The sequence below is a fragment of the Ochotona curzoniae genome, unplaced genomic scaffold (genome assembly GCF_017591425.1).
Source record: "Ochotona curzoniae isolate NIBS_2020 unplaced genomic scaffold, NIBS_Ocur_1.0 contig_1071, whole genome shotgun sequence".
Classification (NCBI taxonomy): domain Eukaryota; kingdom Metazoa; phylum Chordata; class Mammalia; order Lagomorpha; family Ochotonidae; genus Ochotona; species Ochotona curzoniae.
The window spans coordinates 11863939-11884013 of record NW_024464939.1 but is presented as its reverse complement, the minus strand read 5'-3'; the positions used below and the strand labels follow the sequence as shown (position 1 = coordinate 11884013).

At 42.6% G+C, this 20075-nt stretch overlaps 1 protein-coding gene across 5 annotated transcripts in view; it reads right to left on the bottom strand.

Moving 5' to 3' along the window:
- TPD52 (tumor protein D52) overlaps window positions 1-20075 on the bottom strand; it is a 141095-nt gene that overhangs the window by 112868 nt on the left and 8152 nt on the right. For 2 of the 5 annotated variants that reach the window (XM_040994079.1, XM_040994109.1), the window contains exons 2-5: window positions 14736-14851; window positions 11639-11787; window positions 9625-9726; window positions 651-699 (exon numbers count right to left, since the gene is read on the bottom strand). In XM_040994079.1, coding sequence (XP_040850013.1) covers window positions 651-699; window positions 9625-9726; window positions 11639-11787; window positions 14736-14851 — 416 coding nt within the window. Of the gene's footprint in view, window positions 1-650; window positions 700-2076; window positions 2119-8550; window positions 8578-9624; window positions 9727-11638; window positions 11788-14735; window positions 14852-20075 lie in introns of all 5 variants that reach the window. The other 3 variants (XM_040994087.1, XM_040994100.1, XM_040994093.1) reach the window with 3 other exon arrangements.

Below are 20075 nucleotides of genomic sequence, written 5' to 3'. Positions count from 1 at the left end.
TCTGGATGCTAAGAACAATTCTTCCCTTGTCTGTGCTTTCCATAAAAATACTGTTGTTATCTACAATAAAGATATTTAATCGTATGTGAATTACAAGAGAATTTCAAATGAATGAAGTGTGGACATGCAGTGTGGGCAACACTGCATCCTGTGTTGAAGTGCCTGGTTCACGTCCTGCTCACTACATTCAATCCAGCTTCCTGCTAATGTGCCTGATACACTGTCAGATGCTGCTGCAAGAAGCTGGGCTCCTGTGGCCTGAATGGAACGTATGGCTCCTCACAACAGCCTGGTCCAGCTCTGGCACAGACGGAAGATCTCTCTCCCTCCCAACTTCCTTTCTTCTCTTTCTCGCTCTGTATTGCTTTGCCTTTGAAATCAATAAGTTTAACTGTTAAATCTCTCTCTTCTTAAAACAAAAAGCGCAAATTTGCTTTTTAAATTTTACATTTCCTTTTAGCATTTAGCAAGCTGCAATGCTACAATATTCACTCAAACCTGAATATAAAGCCTTAAATATCCACTAACATAGACACAAGAGTTCTTAAAATTCCTTAATTACTTTTAGAAAGTAACACTGTTACAAATGATTGGCTCACAGCAAGGACACCAAGGCAGAGATCACAAGAACTCCAGTCAGTGCTACTTGCCTTTAAGTTTTCAACTTTCTCCTCAAAAGATTTGAATGTTGGAGAGTTTCTATGAAGAGAAAAGAAAAACAACAAAATTACATGCATCATAAAGAAAATCATTTTGAGAACAATAATAGCTGACTGAGAAGAGACGTTTCTGTCTGTATCAGGGCATGTCCCAGGCATCTTCACTCTAGGATGAGACTAACAATTTCTGACCTAATATTTCCAGGAGCATGCTGTTGACTCCTTAAAAACAGGCGTGACACATATACAGTCAAGTGTATAAGTGAGAGGCAAATGGGCCAGGCAAAACTCTAGTGCTGTCACTTCCTCCATCCAACCTGTCAGGGCACAAGAAAATACCACCACGGGAGCAGTCCATCTTGGTTAAGGCTCCATGCCCTAGAGTTCCTGTTGAGATTCACCTCTGGCATGGCAGGATCCCTTCCTACATAAACCTGCATCACCCTAGCAAGACAAGCAGGCCGCAGGCCACAGGCATTATCACAGGGACCCTAATTCCCAGGGAGCAAGGCAGCAAGGACAGGAGGGACCAAAAGGAGAAGGCCAAAGCGATGGGCACTGCTCACTTCACAACACTGCCCCAGTGGACAACGAAGCTTGGCAGCTGCCCTCACCTCCATCCACACCAAGGGAGGGTCACACACAGCATGTGTGTCTACCAACACTTTCTCCCCAGCTGATCCTGAAGAGCCTTTTAACCACCCAGAAGAAAAAGCACCCCCCCCCCACCCACCCAAAAAAATAAAAAAAGGTCAAAGGACTTCACCTTCCTACAGTGCAGATGGTAGGGTTCCCAAAGTGTGGCCCCAGCCCAGCCCTATCAGCAGCTCCCCCTGAGAAGGGGGTAGCAATGCAAAGTCATGTGTCCCAGGACAGCCTCACAGAGTCAGGAGCTCCAGGGCTGCAAGCTGTTCAAGCGATGCTGACGTACACTGAAGTGTGGTGCAGGCATAAGATTCCCCTCTCTGCTTCTTTAGGCGGATGAGATGGTAACTAGTCCCACTGATGGAAGCAGATGGCAAAAGGAAATCAAAATTGATTCCCAATGGCTCACTGGGATGAGGGAGGTGAATGAGAAAGAGAAAAGAAAAGGGGAATACAACTAGGGCATAGGCAGACAGAGGAGGTACGACGCCTGCCTCTATGAAAAAAGTTATTAGAATCGCTCACTTTTAATTAAACCAACGTCACATATGAAACAAAGGTGTCGCAAAACAAAATATAAAAATTCCCTGAGAAATCTCACAAATCTTTGATAAATCTTGCCTGTCTCAAGACAGGAACAGTAACTGAAAACTCATACAGTGTTAAACAAACATTTTCTTAGAGTAAAACTCTATACCCCTGCTCCAGGTTAAGTTAAACATTAGGATAGGAAACTGTACAGCCAGCCACATTTTGTAAAAATATACTTTACCTCATAGCAGGCATGCTAATTGAATGTTGAATGGAGCGTATACTAAGAGGCAGCATTAAAAAGAGACAGAAAGGAAGTTAGTACAGTGGTGATCTGACATAAAAAAGCTGACAACACTTACTTTTGGGGAGTTCGATTCTTCAGTGCCGTGACAAATTACCTACTTTTTGAGGAGGGGATCAAAAGTATTTCAACACACTACACTTTCAGTCATATGTCAATTTAATCTTACCAGTCAGAAAGTAGTAATACAGCTGTGTTTTACAGCACTTTTTGAAACTGGTAAGTGCTTCCACCTGGAGCTCCAAAGCTCAGAAGTTAAGTGATTCACCATAAAACATAGAAGAATTAGAACGTGGGTCTGAGGACTTGTTTTTCAAGGTTCACTGCATCCCCCCCAAAAAAGAAAGTGCACACACATACATGTACACACGTATACACACACAGGCTCTTAGGAAATCTTTCTCTCAACCCCAGAAGGTGTCAAATCACCTAGGTGACAATTTCTTTAAGTGTGTTAAAAGTTCCGAGTCACTCCTTATTAGCATCAGTTTTTTAAAATACTTACTTCCTCATCTGAACTATACATTCTTAAATGGTATTCAAATAACATTTGGCCTTCAGTTTTGCCAAGACTAATTTCTCACTGGAAGACCGTGGCGTTTACTGGCTCGGGCTCAAGGCTGTCTACTCTTAACCAACTCCTGGGTGGACTACCTCACAAGACGAACACATCTTAATTGTTGAGCTCAGACAATCATTATATTCTGCAAATGCTACCTCTATGCAGTTAGTATGTATTTAGACATTTACACAGTTTCTTGGGCATATGATCTTTTGGGCAATTCAGTTAAGAGTATTAATTCTTAATTACGCATAAATATTTTGTGTCTTTATAACTGAGTTTTCTCAAAGACTGCTGCTACAAGCAATACTGTGTGTTGAATGTAATCGCTCAAATCTAGTTTTGCAATTAACATGTAGTAACAGAATATGCTCTTGATATACATCAAAATAGGCTGACGTTTTATGTAATCGAGAGAAACAATAAAATATCTAGATATCTCTGTACTTGATGTTTTACATAAATTCAAGAAAAGACACATAGGTCAGCATTCTCTCCTTCCTACAATGATAGTCAATGTGTTGGGTATATGACTGTGATCTGTTCTAGAAGGAATTTGCCAATTCTTTCTCTTTTTGATCTGTCATGGTGTGTTATTGTCAAATCTGAAGGAAAGAGACGAATGGAAAACAACCTTTATATCCAACACCAGGATTCCACCATCATCTCCCCTTCCTCAGATTCTTCTAAAGGAAGCTGCCCAGAATATCATCACTGACAACAGTGAGTGGATCGGTGGAGCAGCACCCAGCACAGTTCCACTCCTAGCGACCCACCCGCTGGGCTCAACAGGAACAGTTAAAACGCCAAGATTCTTACCCTCAGAGACTGTTCATCACACTAAGCTTCCAGACCACATAGAGTGTTCGGGAAGCGGGATGGCGGGGTAGCAAGTCACAGAGACCCTGATGCTGACAAGGATGTTTTGGGCCATCAGGTGGAAGTTGCAGGAGGAAGCCAGCTGTGCCCCTCCCGTCATGCAAAAAAGAAAGGAAGAAGAGAAAAGAAAAGAAGAGAAAAGAAAAGAAGAGAAAAGAAAAGAAAAGAAAAGAAAAGAAAAGAAAAGAAAAGAAAAGAAAAGAAAAGAAAAGAAAAGAAAAAAGAACCCAAATAAGCCCAAAGAGAGGCAGAGGAAATAATGAAGACATGACCATGAAGAGACCAGGGTTGGGTGAGAAAAGAACAGTTTGGGTTTTTTGTTTTTGTTTCCTTGGTTCCCAAATACTATCTAAATTTTTAACTGTTTTTTAGCAGGTGAGTGGGGCCTGGATTTGATTCCTTTCCTCTCTGTGAGTGACAAAAGAACTTATGTAAGCAACATGCTCCCTTTTTAGCTGAGCTAACCAGCAGGTTTTAGCTCCTTACAACTAGGAGATTCTTCACTAGGACATTCATTTGGGAGAAAGCATCAAATTCTGGCAGCGGAAGGTAACAGCCAACCATGACAAACTGCTTGAGTATGGGACTCAACAATAAATTCTACAGTATCAGCAAAAGGAGGAAATAGGTAAAATAGGCATAGGTTTAAGAAATTCCCAATTAGCTTAATTGTTATTTCCAAGCACCTATGTAAAAGATTATTACATCCAACAGCCAGCCAACTGGTTCTGTGCCTCTTTCTCCCAAACACAGCTAGCTCACACTGACTTACGTTAAACGGGAATAAACATATATATATTTGGAAAAGCAAAGAAGTGATTAGAATAAGGCATTTATTTTTTTAATCACTTAGTGGAATTTAGTTTTGAGCACTTTTGCATGTTATATCTCACAATTTAAAAAATAAAAAATATACCCATGAAACAGAGCATGAAATCAATTACTAAAGGAATTTAAAGTCAGTTTCTCTGCTTTTCAGGCATCCACTTCAGTAAGAACAGGGAGTACATGTCAATTTCAGTCCATTCAGATAGGAAATGAAATTCAAGTTGGTTGGGAGTTTGTCCATAATCTGACTATGAGAAGGCTGCTCTTTACTTCTGGCCTCTCTATGAAAAGGGAACAAAGTTACAACGTGCTTCCATGTTGCTGTTGGAGCAGAATCAACTAACAGCACGTAGGGAACATCAGTGCTCATCCACAAAGCAAATTTTGTTAGAATTTTTTCAACCTGGATTTGTAACCCTCAAATACATGCAATTGTAATCAAAGTAGGAATGCAGAGTTCTAAAACACTGAGAAAAAAAAAGTTGGCTAGCAACGTGATTCTCTCTGATTCCCAATTTTCAATTTCATGTTCACTCACTGGAAAACTGCACTTGAAATAGATGAGCTGATGTTTAAAATGTCCTTGTTCCTCACATAGCTGTTTGTTTTTTCCATCCCCAATTATTGTTAAGGGAGGCGGGCAAACAATGAATGAGGCAGGAGGTGAAGGGGACAGCATGAAGGGCTCCTATGTGGCAGTGTTCACCGCGTGCCAAGCTTCTAACAGCTCTCCAACACTACTACTCCATTTTCTCCTTGACACAAGGAAGAAAGTCCTGCAGAGTTCCCAGAGAGACAGTCTTAAACCTCCACTGCTCTTGAATCAGTGTGTATCTGGGTTCAAACTCTGGCCTTCACAGCCATCCGCACTTGCTGGGTAACCTTGGGACAGTCACTCAGCCTCCCTAAGGAAATGTAAGGTGAAGTTTTCTCATCTATAATATAAAAAAGTGAGACTATCTACTTCAGATATTCTATATGCAGGGAATTTTCATGAGCAATGGGAAATCAATTCCAACAAAAAATCTGAAATCCAACTATTCTTAAGTCAAAGAATGAATGAATAAGCAATTATGGTGACTTAGACTCAGAAATTTAAACATGAAAGGTAGAAAAGGCCAAAGAATACACAGAAAATGAAATTAAAGGATAAGGTTACGTTGGTGCAAAAAGATTTTGAAATACATGTGTAGTTACCATAGCCTCGCCTGTTAAATAATTACTTATTATTATTACTGCTGTAGATTATTTTAAAATAAACATTACTTCATCTTAGATATAGTCCCTTATAGCTTTCACATTTTCCCATTATTTTGTATGTTAATTCCAAGTCAGCAGTCTAGATCAATTCTGACACACAGTTAGCATTCAATAAGTGCTTCTGAAGGAAAGGATGAATAAATAAATGTTTTGGAAACTAATTTGAGAAATAAGGGCATGGAAGGTAGACAAGATCAGTGAAGCATTTCAGTTTTGAATCAAAAGATTATCCCTTTCTCTTAAAAAGGAAAAGGGATCTTTTTTCTCCCCATGAAGTAGTGGAAGTTTTCAGCAAAGAAATTGTCTAAAATAACTTTAGTAAATCCCAAGCAAAATTATGTCTAAAGTTCTGCATGAAGAAACACTCATTTAAAAGGGCAAGATATGATTTGGAAATAAAGTTAGTAATCACACCTTCACAACATAAATTATTATAAGATGCTTTTAATAACACTCGATTTTTAACACTGGCAACAATTAAAACAAGAAGGTGTTAAGTTTTGCTCAAAATGTTAAAAGCATGATAGTTAAATCAGATACCTATAACAAATAAGAAAACAGTGGATATCAACTCAACACCTGGGAGAAAGGCTGGCTATCTCCCCAGCTACCATTACTATGTGTTACCTGACTCCCAACGTCTCCTTCAAATACTTCATTCTCAAGCCAAAAGATATCTCTGATGTGTTATGTCTCAACGAGGCATAACACAAATACATTATCAGTTAATGTATTTGTTAACACGTAAAATAAAAGTTGTTACTCAGTCTCATACATTCAAGTTGGAAAGACTAGTAGATTTTCTCCTTCCATACTCATAATGGCATCAGATAGTGGAACAACTAATATGCACTTGTCAGATAAGTTAGACGCAAAGCAAACAGATTACACAACTATTTCACAAAACCACCCATTTGTAACCAACTCCATGGGAGAAAATGCCTTCCTGCTAGGACTGGAACACTCAGTGTCTATAAAGTGCCCTCTTCTCAGGGGCAGGTGTTGTGGCATGGTGTGTTACACTGCTGCTGGGGACACCAGCATCCCATGTGTATGGGATAGAGTCCTATCTTCACTTCACATCCACCTCAGAGGTGGCATGATAACTCAAGAACTTGGATGACTGGTCCCCACATGAGACACCCACATGGCATTCCTAGCTCCTGGCTGCAGGCTGACTCTGCTGTGGTTGTGTGAGCATTTGTAGAGTGACCTAGGAGATGGGAGATCTCCTTCTGTCTCTCCACTCTTTTCAAATAAAATAAATGTTAGGTTCATCTTCACATAGAGTTGAACCTGGCCAGTGTTTGCCTTGGTGACTCATATGAGTCACAAGGTAGATTTCATATAAGTTCATGGAAAATGTGTATTATAGAAACACTACGTATGGAATTTTAAAAAGTCTGTATCACAATAAACATATTTTAATTCCACTTGTCATGAACTTTTAGAAGCTTTCCTCCCAATACACACAAAAACACATTTAATTATAAATAAAATCTGATTTAGTTATCAAGTAAAACTTCTTGACCCAAAAGTGATTCTTTTAAGTACTCTAATTCAATCTTTGATCTGTAATTATCAAGTCAAACCTTCAACAGAAAATCTTCTTTTTCATTCCCAAGACGTAAAACCTGCACATATTGATGTACAATATATATACTCATTTAAAACAAGACTGAAAATGGTGAGTATAGTTTCAAAATTACACTTTTTAATCGCAATAAATGACTACATAAAGAGCCAGAAAAGAATGAATTCAATTTCTGTCTGATGAACTAATAAGCAGTACTTACTGATCCATATACCTAAGTGCACTTATTTAATCTTCAAAGATACAGATGGGCTTAGCATTTGGTCTAGCAGTTTGGATGCCCCCATTTCATCCTGGAATTCCTGGGTTCAATTTCTGGCTCTACCTCCTGATTCTATTTTCCTGCATTCCCTGGAAGGCAGCAGTGAATACCCCAGTAGTTGTATCTCCGTCACCCACTATGAGAGATGTGAACTTACTCAGCTCCTAGCTTCAGCCTTGGTTGGGTTAGTGCAAGTGTCTGGGGAATGAACCAGCAAATGGGATGTACACAGGTAGTCTTGATCTCGGTCTCTCTCTCTCTCCCCCATTCCCTTCTTGTTTTGACAATCTTCCCCTCAAATAAATTAAATAACTTAAAGGTACAGAAAAATACCATGCTCTATACTAATTAAACACAGTCCTCAAAAGTTCATACATATTTTTTATATTTTATATTTATGCTTGTATCACATCTAAATTTATTTTCTAATCAGATAGTAATAAAACTCTTTCATTAAATTGGTGCAAATTCTCACTTACTTCAGCCACTCTGTTCAAGGATCATAGGCTTTATTTTAACCAAAGATGTGCCTTATGCATCTTATGTATATTTTCCTACAATTACAAGAGTTAACTCGTGTAAGATGGAAGACTAACATCAGGAGGCAGGCCATATGTTGCCTATTACAACCGCATAATAGGACCCAGGTGAAGAATTCCAACATCCTCACAAAAGCACCAAAGAAACAAAGGCATCAAAACCAAAAACAAAGTCAGACATTAGAAGGGAGGAATTCTATATGCCATGGTAGAGCTGCTTCTTACAAAAGAGAAAAAAGCAATGCAAAAATCTTTTCCATATTCCTTGAACCTCAGTGTCAAAATCTCCTTTTAATTTATCCATTATCCATGGTATACAAGAAAACCTCCCTTGAAATTAAGAATGCACTAGGAGAAAAAGATACTCCAATGCAAGAAAATTAAGTAATGAACAAACATGACCATCCAACATGGCGTAAGAATCTAATCTCTGCACACTTGTCTCACACAGTCGCTAGGCTGCAGCAAGGGGTCCAACTCTCCTTACCTAAACGAATGTGAAAAAGCTTGCAATCTGTGAGAAGCCGGAGTAAGCATTAAAAAAGAAAGAAGTTCTGGTAAATCTAAAACAATTAAATTACCTAGTTATTACAAGTTGTACAATGTTGTAGCCAAATTTTAAAGTGCTACACAATTCAGCCAGCAAAATAAAGCAAAGACAGCATCTAAGAGCTGTGTACATCAAAGTTGAGATGGTTCAAGAAAGCTACTCTTAGGACATCATGCTTAGAATGAATAGTCCAGACACAGTGAGCAATGAATTGAGTTCTTTTGGCTCAAAGTACAACACAAATACGTTGATTCACCAAACCTATCCAACCAAGAAAATTCTGGTTGTAAAATCTACTTTCCCATCAAAAGAAAAATACAAATTCATGCAATCTCAGCATTAAGAAACAACACAAAACATGCATGCCAACAGAAGCACAGCTGGCTTAAACCACATTTGACATTTTCAGCGCTAGTCTAACCCACACAATGAAGAGAGGCACAAAACACAGCAAGGTAGTTTTGTCATAAGGGCAAAGAAAATTCTGCAGACTCATCTAAAATACAAGTGTAAAACAAAAAGAAACAGCTTCAAAATCAACTTCTGTACCTAAGCATGAAGGCAGATAGGTTAACAGTTAGTACAAATTAGTGCACAAATGAGCATGTTGTAAGGACACTGTGGTGTAAACATGTCACACACACAATGTGAAGCCAAGCGTGCACTTCAATGCTCTGATACTCAACCCCAGGAAGACACCAAGCCACGCGCACAATCACAAATTAGCATACTTACCTTGTACGATCAAGGACTAAAGAGATAAAAAAGTTCACAACCAGAATTTTTCAGCAATCTTTAGGTGGACACCTAAGATGATTACTTTGAAGTCAGAATGCTATGCCTACAGAAATGCAGACAAGCAACTGAGGCGCTGGTGTGAAAGGGTGCTCTCTGCCAGTTAAACGGAGGATGCATTGTGATCCCAGAGCCACAGACAGCAAACAGATGCGACCACAATAACATTGCAATCTGCCCCAGCTACCTGGCCGGCAAGGAAAACCCAGGACATACTTTACGTCTTCCAGCTTCTTGGTGATGACCGAGCCAACGGATGAAAAGGCAGCCGAAGCCTTCTGCCCAGCCTGAGACAAGGTTTCGGAGGTCTTCTTGTATCTATGTGAAGTGATAAACAGGAAAAAAAAAAGAAAGACGTTAAACCTTTTCTAGTGCTGAAAATGACAATGGTCAAAACCTGCTGCGGATTTCTCAAAAATAAAATATTGTCAAGAACTTCCAGAATCCTTCTTGACCACCAGAGTAGGCAGTAGTACCCCACCTTGGACTGAATCACCATTGCTTGTCCCGCTGCAAAGACATGCCCCATAAAGGCAAAGCCAAAGAAATTAGGGCACAGTCTACCAAGAGTCATGAAACAAGGATGGAAACGAGCCAGAGCCTCAAAGAACAGATAATGCATATGTGCCTTTTCCACATAAGCCAAATGAAACTAACATTAAATTTCTTAGATGCCTTTGATAACTTTATCTCCTAAAAAGAACAAGAAGTAGGTCCAGAGAAGTAGGGCTCATCTACATTTTATTATAAAAAACAAACTTTTATGGGCATAAAGTTGTATGTTTAACTTGCATGCCTATAGAGCTATCAAACAAAGACTTACTGAACTCTAGAGTATATAAAATACATTAAGTGATTCTAGTGTGATATTTTCTGTAACACAAGGGTGTAATTTATCAATTCCCTCTTTTTAGCTACCTAGAAATTAGAGGAGGAAAAAGCAAAAACAACGGAAGAATATGGTCTCTATTTGAAAGGTTAAGAGCTACCCATTATGCAAATGAATGCAGTTTATTTTTGAGATTAAAAAAAAAAGCCAGAGAGGGTTATTATAGCAAAGTGAAAAAAGAGTTTTCCACTGCTAACCCATATTACGAGGGTGAGGGGAGTAAGGCACCCAAGGACTTGCCTGTTGGGTATAGTTGGCCTCACTGCTCAGGATAAAACTTTAAGGTGACTCCTAAGCTCACCAGCCAGGCAGATGGGAGCAAAGACCGAACACCAAGAAGGCCTAGAACCTGCTGCTGGAAACAGAACTGCATTATGACAATGCTGTATCATTTGAGTGCTCAACAGGATAAAAGTGGGGCGGGCCTTTGGTGCAGCAGTTAGGATTCTGCTTGGGCCACCTGCATCCTAGGCAGCAATGCTAGGGGGCAATGCCTAGGCTGCAATCCAGGTTCTGCTTCAATTCCAGCTTCCTATTCAGACACATTGTGGGAGCTGGCAAGCTGTGGTTCAAGTAGTTGGGTCGTTTTCACCCATATGGGCAACCCTGAATTGAATTCTCAGCTCCTGGCTTCATCCCAGCCAGCCCATGTTACTGTCAGCAAATGAGAGGGAGGGGGTTAATCAATGGATGAGGGAATGCAGTTTGTGCTTTTCTATGCGTGACTGCCTTTCAAATAAATAACAACAAATGAATAAATGACACACTGCACATATTTGGCATTCTAGTTATTCTCAAGTGGCCCACCCTTTAAATGCAGAGGATACAATCCAAGTCCGCCAGTGAATACCTGTAAAACCGGAAATAACACCAAACCCTCCTATTCAGCTAAGTGACTGGGTGAACATCACCTAAAGCATGGATACTGTGCACAAAGAGATGACTCCTATCTCAGTCATGACACAACGAGACAGCAACAGATCTCATCATCCTGCCCAGAATGGCATGCAGCTGAACTGTCTACTGGTGGGATTTTCCAGCTAATATACATAGACCATGGCTTAAAGCAAAAGCACAAATAAGGGGAGACCACTATGCAATAGCATTGGATCTTGGATTTGATTTCTTCAGTTCTCACTGGGGGTCAGCTGGTTTTCTATTTCCTAGAACAGTATGGAAAACTAAGTCTCAGCCACACTTGAGAAAGGAAAGAGCCCTTCACAGTCCAAAGAAGTGCCAGAGACATATGTGCAGCCCCTTTTTTCTTCCTCTCCACAGGCAAAAGGAGCAAAAGTGTTGTGGATGTCTGTAGGGCACAACATGGTGTCCAGGGGAACGTACGCGGATGTGGCCGTCACGTCCTGCCACCCTTTGGCGATGTTCTGCTTCAGCTCCTGCAATGAGCTGATCCCCAGCTTCCGCTTGAGCTCGGCCAGGTGCTTCTCTTTTGCTGCTAACACTTGAGACAGAGTCTGGATTTCTTCCTCTACCTACGAGAAGGGAAATGAACAGCAAGTCACTTAGTAAATTAAGACCACAGGAACAAAACTACGCTGAAAATTCTAGAGCCATTCTTCTGGTGTTCAAATTCACGTAACCATCAGTTTAAAAATAATATATAATGCTATGAAGTAGATTGTGTCTTCCCATGCTGATTGCTCCTACAGGGCTGTGCTGTTTTCTCATCCACGGGAGTTCTTTCGTGTCCCACCTCGAGCTGCCCTTGACCTTCCACCCTCTTCCTATAGTCCTGCTTAAGAAGGTTAAGAGCTCAAAATGTCCTCTACACGGGTAGCACTCAAAGGATGCTACCATCCACTTCCCTGAACTCTAGGTCAGCCTTTCAGTTATACACTCCACCTGAACACTCACCGAACTGCGGACTCTTATACTAAATGAAAAATCAAAGTCTGTATCAAAATGCACACCATCAAGCCAAAATAAAATCCAACACACACCAGGTGGGTTCCTAGCAGAAGGGCTGCCACCTATCCAGGGGACAAGTACCAGGGGGAGTCAGCTTTGAGAAGCTGAGATGACAGTGGAAGGAGAGGCTGGTAAGCCCTTGAGAAGCCTGGCTCTACGGTTAGGACACAGTCAGAGTTTGAGACTAGGAGAGCTTACATACTGTCAAGGAACTGGAAGCAGAAACTACAATGAACAGAAAAAGAACAGAAGAAAAGGCTAAGTCAGGGGAAGAGAAACAGGGTGGACTCAGAAACATACATCGTGTAGAAGAGACCTTTGATACCAGGACACTGAAAAACTGGGTTCTTAAAATCTTTTCAACAGAAAAGATGTTTCTCTTGAATTGCTGCAGACATTTTCTTAGCCTGGACCTATACAACATTTCTACCATTTCCAAGACAGCATGGTTTTTCAGTTCTACATTCCAGGGGACCTCATAAAGTTCATGGAAAGACAGAATTAAAGGTAAGCCTGTGGATGAGTATTTTCTATTATGGTTAAGTGGTGCTTGGGGCATCCATACCCCAAATCAGAATACCAAACCAGCACTCACATGGGACTGTCAATGATGCAAGTGGCAGCTTAATCCACTACACCACAACACATTGAAAAGAGTAATTTAGTATTTCCCCAAAGCAATTAAATATGGAACTATCATACGACAAAGAAATTTCATTTCTAACTATATATGCAAAAGAAATAAAACTACGCTTTCAAACAATTATTTGTGTGTGTGTGTGTGTGTGTTCTCAGTTCACTAGCCACAAGAGTCAAAAGCTACAAATCACCCCAATATCCACCAATGGAAGAATTTAACAAATCATCTACAAAATATGTAGATACACAGAGCAGAATATTATTCAGCCAAAAAGAATAACGAAGCACTAGGGCTGACACTGTGCTGTAGTGCATTAAAAGCCACTTCCTGCAATGCCAGTATCCCAAGTAGAGCACTGGTTCAAGTCCCAGCGGCTCCACTTCTGATCCAGGTCCCAGCAAATGTACCTGGGCAAACAGCAAAAGATGACTCAAGCATTTGGGACCCAGTCAACCAGGTAAGAAACCTGCATGGAGTTCCAGGCTCCTGGCTTCGGCCAGGCCTACCCCTGGTCCTTGTGGCCATTTGAGGAATGAACCAGTGGATGGAAAACCTCTGTCTCTCTGTCTCTGTGACTCTGCCTTCCAAATAATAAAGATAACTCTTGAAAAAAATAATCAAATACTGACACACACTGTGCATGATGAACCTCAAACACCCTATGCTGAATGAAAGAAGCCAGATAGGACAATAAGACGCTGAACTTTATGCTAGGCATGTGTTTGCAAGCAATGAATCTCAACTGAACTTAAACTATGGTTATGCAACAAGGTGGAGGAATCCACCATGGGGGGAGGGGTATGGGAGGGGTGGGGGGAAGCCCCAGTGCCTATAAAACTGTACTACATAACACAATGTAAGCAACAATTAAAAAAAAAAAAAAAAAAGAAAGAAGCCAGATAGGGTCCAGTGCAATGGATCAGTGGCTAAATTCTCACCTTGCAACTACCAGGATTCCATATGAACACCAGTTCACATCCTAGCTGCTCCATGTCCCATCCTGTTCCCTGCTTGTGGCCTGGGAAAGCAGTCGAGGATGGCCCATAGCATTGGGACCCTGCACCCATGTGGGAGACCCAGAAGAAGTTTTTGGCTCCTGACTAGATCGGCTCAGGTCCAGCCATTGCAGCCACTTGGGGAGGGAACCAGTACAGAGAAGATCTTTCTGTGGCTCCTTCTCAATGTAAATCTGCTTTTAGTAAAAATAAATAAATCTTTTAAAAAAAAGAGAGAAAGGAAGGGAGGGAGGGAGGTAGTAAGGGAGGGAGGGAGAGGAAGGGGAATCTAGATAAAAAGGTCATACATTACATGATTTTAGTACAGGCAATATTCAGAAAATGGTGAACTCTACCCACACAGAAAGCAGACTGGGTGTTGCCAGGATCTGAGGGAGGAGGGGATGAGGACAGCTTGATGACAGTGAGAGTCTCCTCGTGGGGAAAACAGATGTTTGGAACCTGAAAAGGTGGCAGCTGCACCACACCAGAAACATGGCAAAACATCACGGAGCTGTGTTCTTTAGACTGGTACATTTTGCATTGTGTGAATTTCATGGAAGAAAGGATGTTCAGAAAGGCAGGTGAGAGGGATGCAGAGCAGGCTCTGAGTTTCCATCTCAGCACAGTCACGCAGAAACTGGAGCATCAGGAGACCTAGACCAGCAGCACCTTCTCTTCCACCTCCCATTTCCTGGTCTGCCTCTCTTAGCCAACTTATCCCCTAAAGACAGCTACCATACTCCTCTCTCTCCTCTCCCCTGGCTAGGATGGCCAGGGCAAGAACATACACTGTGCTTTCTTGGCACCGGCACTGACTCCAAACTATAATTGTAGCACAAGCTTTAGAAACACAAGCGATGGCACACTTCCGTACCTTTGCGAGTTCCCGCCTCAGCTCTTCTTGCTCCTCCTCGGACAGGTTCTCTGTGGCACTGATGCTGGCAGCAGCATCTTCTGCTTCCTCGGGTACAGGGTCCGTCCTCAGCACACCTTTGGTAGGGATTGAAAATAAAGTCTGTAGCATCAAAAAGCCATGGAAGATTCTCCTCAGGCTGCTCCCAGAACAAAGACAATCGGGCTAGAGCAGCTCACACTGCCTCGCTGAACCAGCAGGTGGTCTGGTACTGCCAGAGAAGGGCCAAAGAAGAGCCTGGACGAGTGCCTGAACCCACTACTTCAGAAGCCGCCAAAGTAGAAGATTCAGCAAACGCAGCCTGCTCTCTGCTGGGATTGCCCTTCACAATGCAGTCACTACAGAGCAAGAGCAGCTGGACGCTGCTCCAATGAAACCTCACCCCCTCCACCAGCCGCAGAGGGGGACGGCCTGGGCACATCTTGGCCTTCCTGTGGTGGCCACTCCAACATTTAGCAACCACCACCCAACAAGCAAAATGACCATAAGGAAACGCTCTGCTACTTCCATTGGTTACTGCAGGTAGGAAACCTTCTGACAGCTAGACAGTCCTTAAAATAACAATAATTTAAAAATTAAACAAAAAGGGGAAAAAAAAAGAACAACTAAACTATTCATGGATAGATGTTCCACATTATTTAAGGCCAACCTACTATATTCAGTGCTCTGCAACAGACCCATTAAGACGAACTCCACATTCCCAGAGGTGGCCAGGAGCTGGCTGTCCCCCAAGTCCCCCAAGTCTCCTGTCTTCCTGCCCAAACCCATTCACAAAGTCAAGATGAGATCAGCAAGGCCCTCAAACATTGCACACCAAACCAAAGGAAGAAATCAGAAAAACACTTTAGTGTAATTTAAAAAAAAAAAAATCAAAGCTACTTCAAAGAATCTCTAAGGGACAAAATAGCAACATTTCTTAAGGACTTATTTATTTGAAAGGCAGAGTAATAGTGACAGAGGAATCTTCCATCTGCTGATTCACTCCTCAAATGGTCACAAAATGGCTATGGCCAGGCCAGGCTGAACTCCATCTGAGTCTCCCACAGAGATGGCAGGAAATCAGTTACTTATCACCTGCATTAGCAGACAGAACAGAAACGGAGCAGTCTGAACTCACAGCAGCACTCTGAAATGGGATTCAGGTATCCTAAGCAGTGGCTTAACCTGCTGTACCACAACGACCCCTCTCCCCCAGCACCAAAATTCCAAATTTTATCCAGTTTATATCGCTATTTGGTTCGGTCTCGAGCTCCAACAAGGTTCTACATAAACAGTACTGTTAGTAAACTTAACTCTTAAGAGATACAGATGTTTTCCTTATCGTGGACATTTTATGCAGTTACTTTATCTGATTTTACAGATTTATTTTATTTTTGTTGGAAAGGTACATATACAGAAGAGGAAAGACAGAGAGAAGATCTTCCCTCCGTTGATTCACTCCCAAAGTGGCTGCAACTGCCACAGCTGAGCCAATCCAAAGCCAGGAAGAGCCAGGAGCTTCTTCCCAGTTTCCTACGGAGGCACAGGGTCCCAAGGCTTTGGGCTGTCCTCAACTGCTTTCCCAGGCCACAAGCAGGGAGCTGGATGGGAAGTGGAGCAGCCAGGACATGAACCAGCATTCATATGGGATCGTGGTGTTTGCAAGGCAAGGATTTGGCCACTGAGCCATCACACCAGGTCATCCACATTTAAATGTTAGGGCTGAGGCAAGTGTTTGCTAATCTCCCTTGCTTCCTCCAGCCATGGCCTGCCCATCTGCCCCACATCACAGGTGGCAGGAATTCACAGCCGTCTCAGTGAGCGCACTGGTGGCAGAGGAGAGGCCCTGCCTGTGGCCTCTTTACACAAGTTGATGTCTTGGTCACTCTGGTTGTTCTTCACCACCCCACCATGGCCGTTCCCAAGTACAATATCCGCCACTTGGGCCAAGTGATGTTCCACTCTAAGATGCCAGAAGGCAGGCGATGGGCTCCACGGGCAGAGAGGACAGAGGAAGGAAAATAAGCAGTGGGGTAGGCAGCCAGCATCATCAGGAGCACAAAGGGAAGTGAGAGCGCCAACGGGAACTAAGTGCACAGAGCACAGGCGGGCAGGGCACTTAGCACAGTACCCACTGTATGCTCAGTGCTGAAGGCAGGAAGACTCATGGCAACAATAACCACCAGCAGGACGGCAGCAGCACAATGACATGAGGTGCTTATGCAATTGTCAAATGCATGCAATGCCAAGAAAAAAGTTCAGAAACCACAGACTGGACTGGCACACAGAATTGGATTGAGACTTCTAGCACACAGATGGTATCACAAACAATTACAGGCAGGAGACGTGAAATACACTGCTTCTCCAGTTCTCTAAAATACCTTTAAATGGACTGTCCAGGAGGTGTTCCTGCACCAGAGAGCCGATTGCGTCACCCTCCAGCTCAAATCCCCAGACAGTCCCTTGCAGTCATCAAGACAGAGGCCAGCTGCGTGGGTTACACTACAGGAGCCATTTCCTGCTGCCTGGTGTGGGCACTCACACTCCAACTCAAGCCAAATCAAACTTTGCACCAGATGCTGTGCGATATTCCATCAGGAGTCATTCCCAAGGACCTGTGTGCTCGTCAGCACACCCTCTATGTAGGATCATGGGATTGAGGAGACAAGCACCCAAGGGACAACTATATAAGGTGGCACAGTATGAAGCCAAGCACAATCACTACAGAAGTAATTATTCTATTGTGAGTGTTTTGCTCAGAACTCCCAATTTCCTCAACTAGAACAGAACCGAAGAGCAAAACAAAATAAAATTCAAGCATCAAACAAGGTCTTAAACAGCTAAGTCTATCATTCTTTCAAATGAACACCATTTTGCAAATCTATTTTAACAGGGGGGAACAAAACACAGTATCTAATTGTCAATAATGCTTTAGGCGTATCCTTAGGAAAAAAAAAAAAACGGAAGTGGATGCTGATATTACTGAAGTGGCCAGGTTACCAAGGAAAAGACATGTCTTGGGGTAGGGGCAATGGAATTGTCACCAGTTGGCTCCAGGGTTGCCAAGCTGACCTTGAGATTCTGTATTCTGTATCCAAGGTTAGCAACAATGCCAGGTTTGCTTTCAAACAATTGCCTGCAGGTGGCAGCAAATCACCAATATTAGCATTTTAAGGTGCTGTTTAACCTAATAAAATGATGGGATTAAGAAGCAACACAAATAGGGCCCTGCAGCAGCGGTGTGGCCTAATGGCTAAAGTCCTCACTTTGAACGCGCTGGGATCCCATGTGGGCACCAGGTTCTAATCCCAGCAGCTCCACTTCCTATCCAGCCCCTGCTTGTGGCCTGGGGAAGCAGTCGAGGACGGCCCAAAGCCTTGGGACCCTGCACCCTCAAAGGAGACCCAGAAGAAGTTCCTGGATCCTGGCTTCAGATTGGCAGAGCATCAGCCGTTGCAGTCACTTGGGGAGTGAATCATCGGATGGAAGATCTTCCTCTTTGTCTCTCCTCCTCTCTGTATATCTGACTTTTCAATAAATAAATAAATAAATCTTAAAACACACACACACACACACACAAATAGCACCAGCAAAGCATGACAGTCTTGACTCTGTGTGGAAATCTGCATCACCACTGCCACTTAATGCACTCCACTTAGAGCCGAAGCTGAGCCAGGTGCTCCAAATACACAGACACGGACACACAGCACTTCTGCAAGACAGAGAACATGAGCCTTACCGGTTTTTCTAGATCTTGTCCTGCACATACACTGACAAAATAGCACTTAGGAAGGGAAGCAGAGTCTGATTTTGAAAAGAACAGACATTAATTTCTTTTTAAGATTTATTTAATTTTGCTGGAAAGGCAGATACACAGAAAGGAGGAGAGACAGAAAGGAAGATCTTCCATCCACTGATTCACTTCCCAAGTGGCCACGACAGGCGGAGCTGAGCCAATCCGAAGCCAGGAGACCGGAGCTTCTTTTGGGTCTCCCACGTGGGTGCAGGGTCCCAAGGCTTTGGGCTGTCCTCAACTGCTTTCCCAGGCCACAAGCAGGGAGCTGGATGGGAAGAGGGGCTGCCAGTGTTACAAACTGGGGCCCATATGGGATCTCAGTGCTTGCAAGGAGAGGACTTTAGCCACTAGGCTACCACGCTGGGCCCCAGACATTAATTTCTCATTCACAACATGAGAGGTGGGAAACAGAAACATTTTATAGATTATTTTATGGTATCAATAATCCCCCAAATTCTCACCCATTCGTTAGTTTTAATGTTTCTTCTCAGAATCTGATAACGCTATTTTTAAGACACAGATGAGAAAGCAAATACGGCTGATACGTATTCCCATGATGATGGGAGGCATAAACTGATGAAGAAGGCTTGCCCATACTTCAGCCAGGCTTCTTCTGAACTTTGTCCTGGCCCTTCCATGCATTTTCTTGTATGATTCAGTTTTAGCAAAAAGAACTGTGTTGAAGCCAGTTTAGCCAAAAGTCTCCACCTCACCTGGATCCTCACAGCCTCTGCCACCCTCCAGATGCTGCCTACCCTGGTAACTCAGAGACTCCTCCTCACCCCTGACGCTCCTCTTACCGATTTCCTAGCTACCGACCCTCTGCTAACAAATCCACTTGCCTGGCTGTATTCCAACTTAAATCCAACCTTTTGGGGCTGGTGCTGCGACTCAGTAGTTGGGTCCCCACCTGAGATGTCCGTATCCTGTACTGGAGTCGTGGTCCGAGTCCCAGCTGCCCAGCTTCAAGATCCAGCTTCCTGCTAATATATACTGGGAGGCATCAGATATATCAGTCCCAGGCCATGGGTTCCTGCCTCCCATATGGGAAACCAAAATGGAGTCTGGGCTCCTGGCTTCAGCCTGCTCCAGCTCTGTCTGCTGTGTGCATTTACAAAGTGAATCAACAGACAGAAGATCTCCCCTTCTGTCACTGAGCCTTCATATTATCAAACAGACAAATCTTGAAAAGTAATAGGCCTAATGTCTGTCTCCCACTGCAGGAGCAGCCCTTTGCAGTAGTCTCCACCTTATGGCAACAGTACAGAATAAAGTCTTCTATCATTTTATCTTTAACAGGTGTTATGAAATGACTTTCTCTTTAACGCCATGTTATCGCATAAAGACAGAAATAAATGGAACCCCATAGAGCCAACACTGGAGGACAGAAACTGTATTTATTTCCACTAAGAAACTGCAGTTTCTCCAAGGTGACACAACTTGCCCAAAGTCGCAAACAAACCAAGCTTAAAACATAGGTCTGTCGGATTCTAAACTCCTGCTTCAGAACATACACTTTTTTTTTT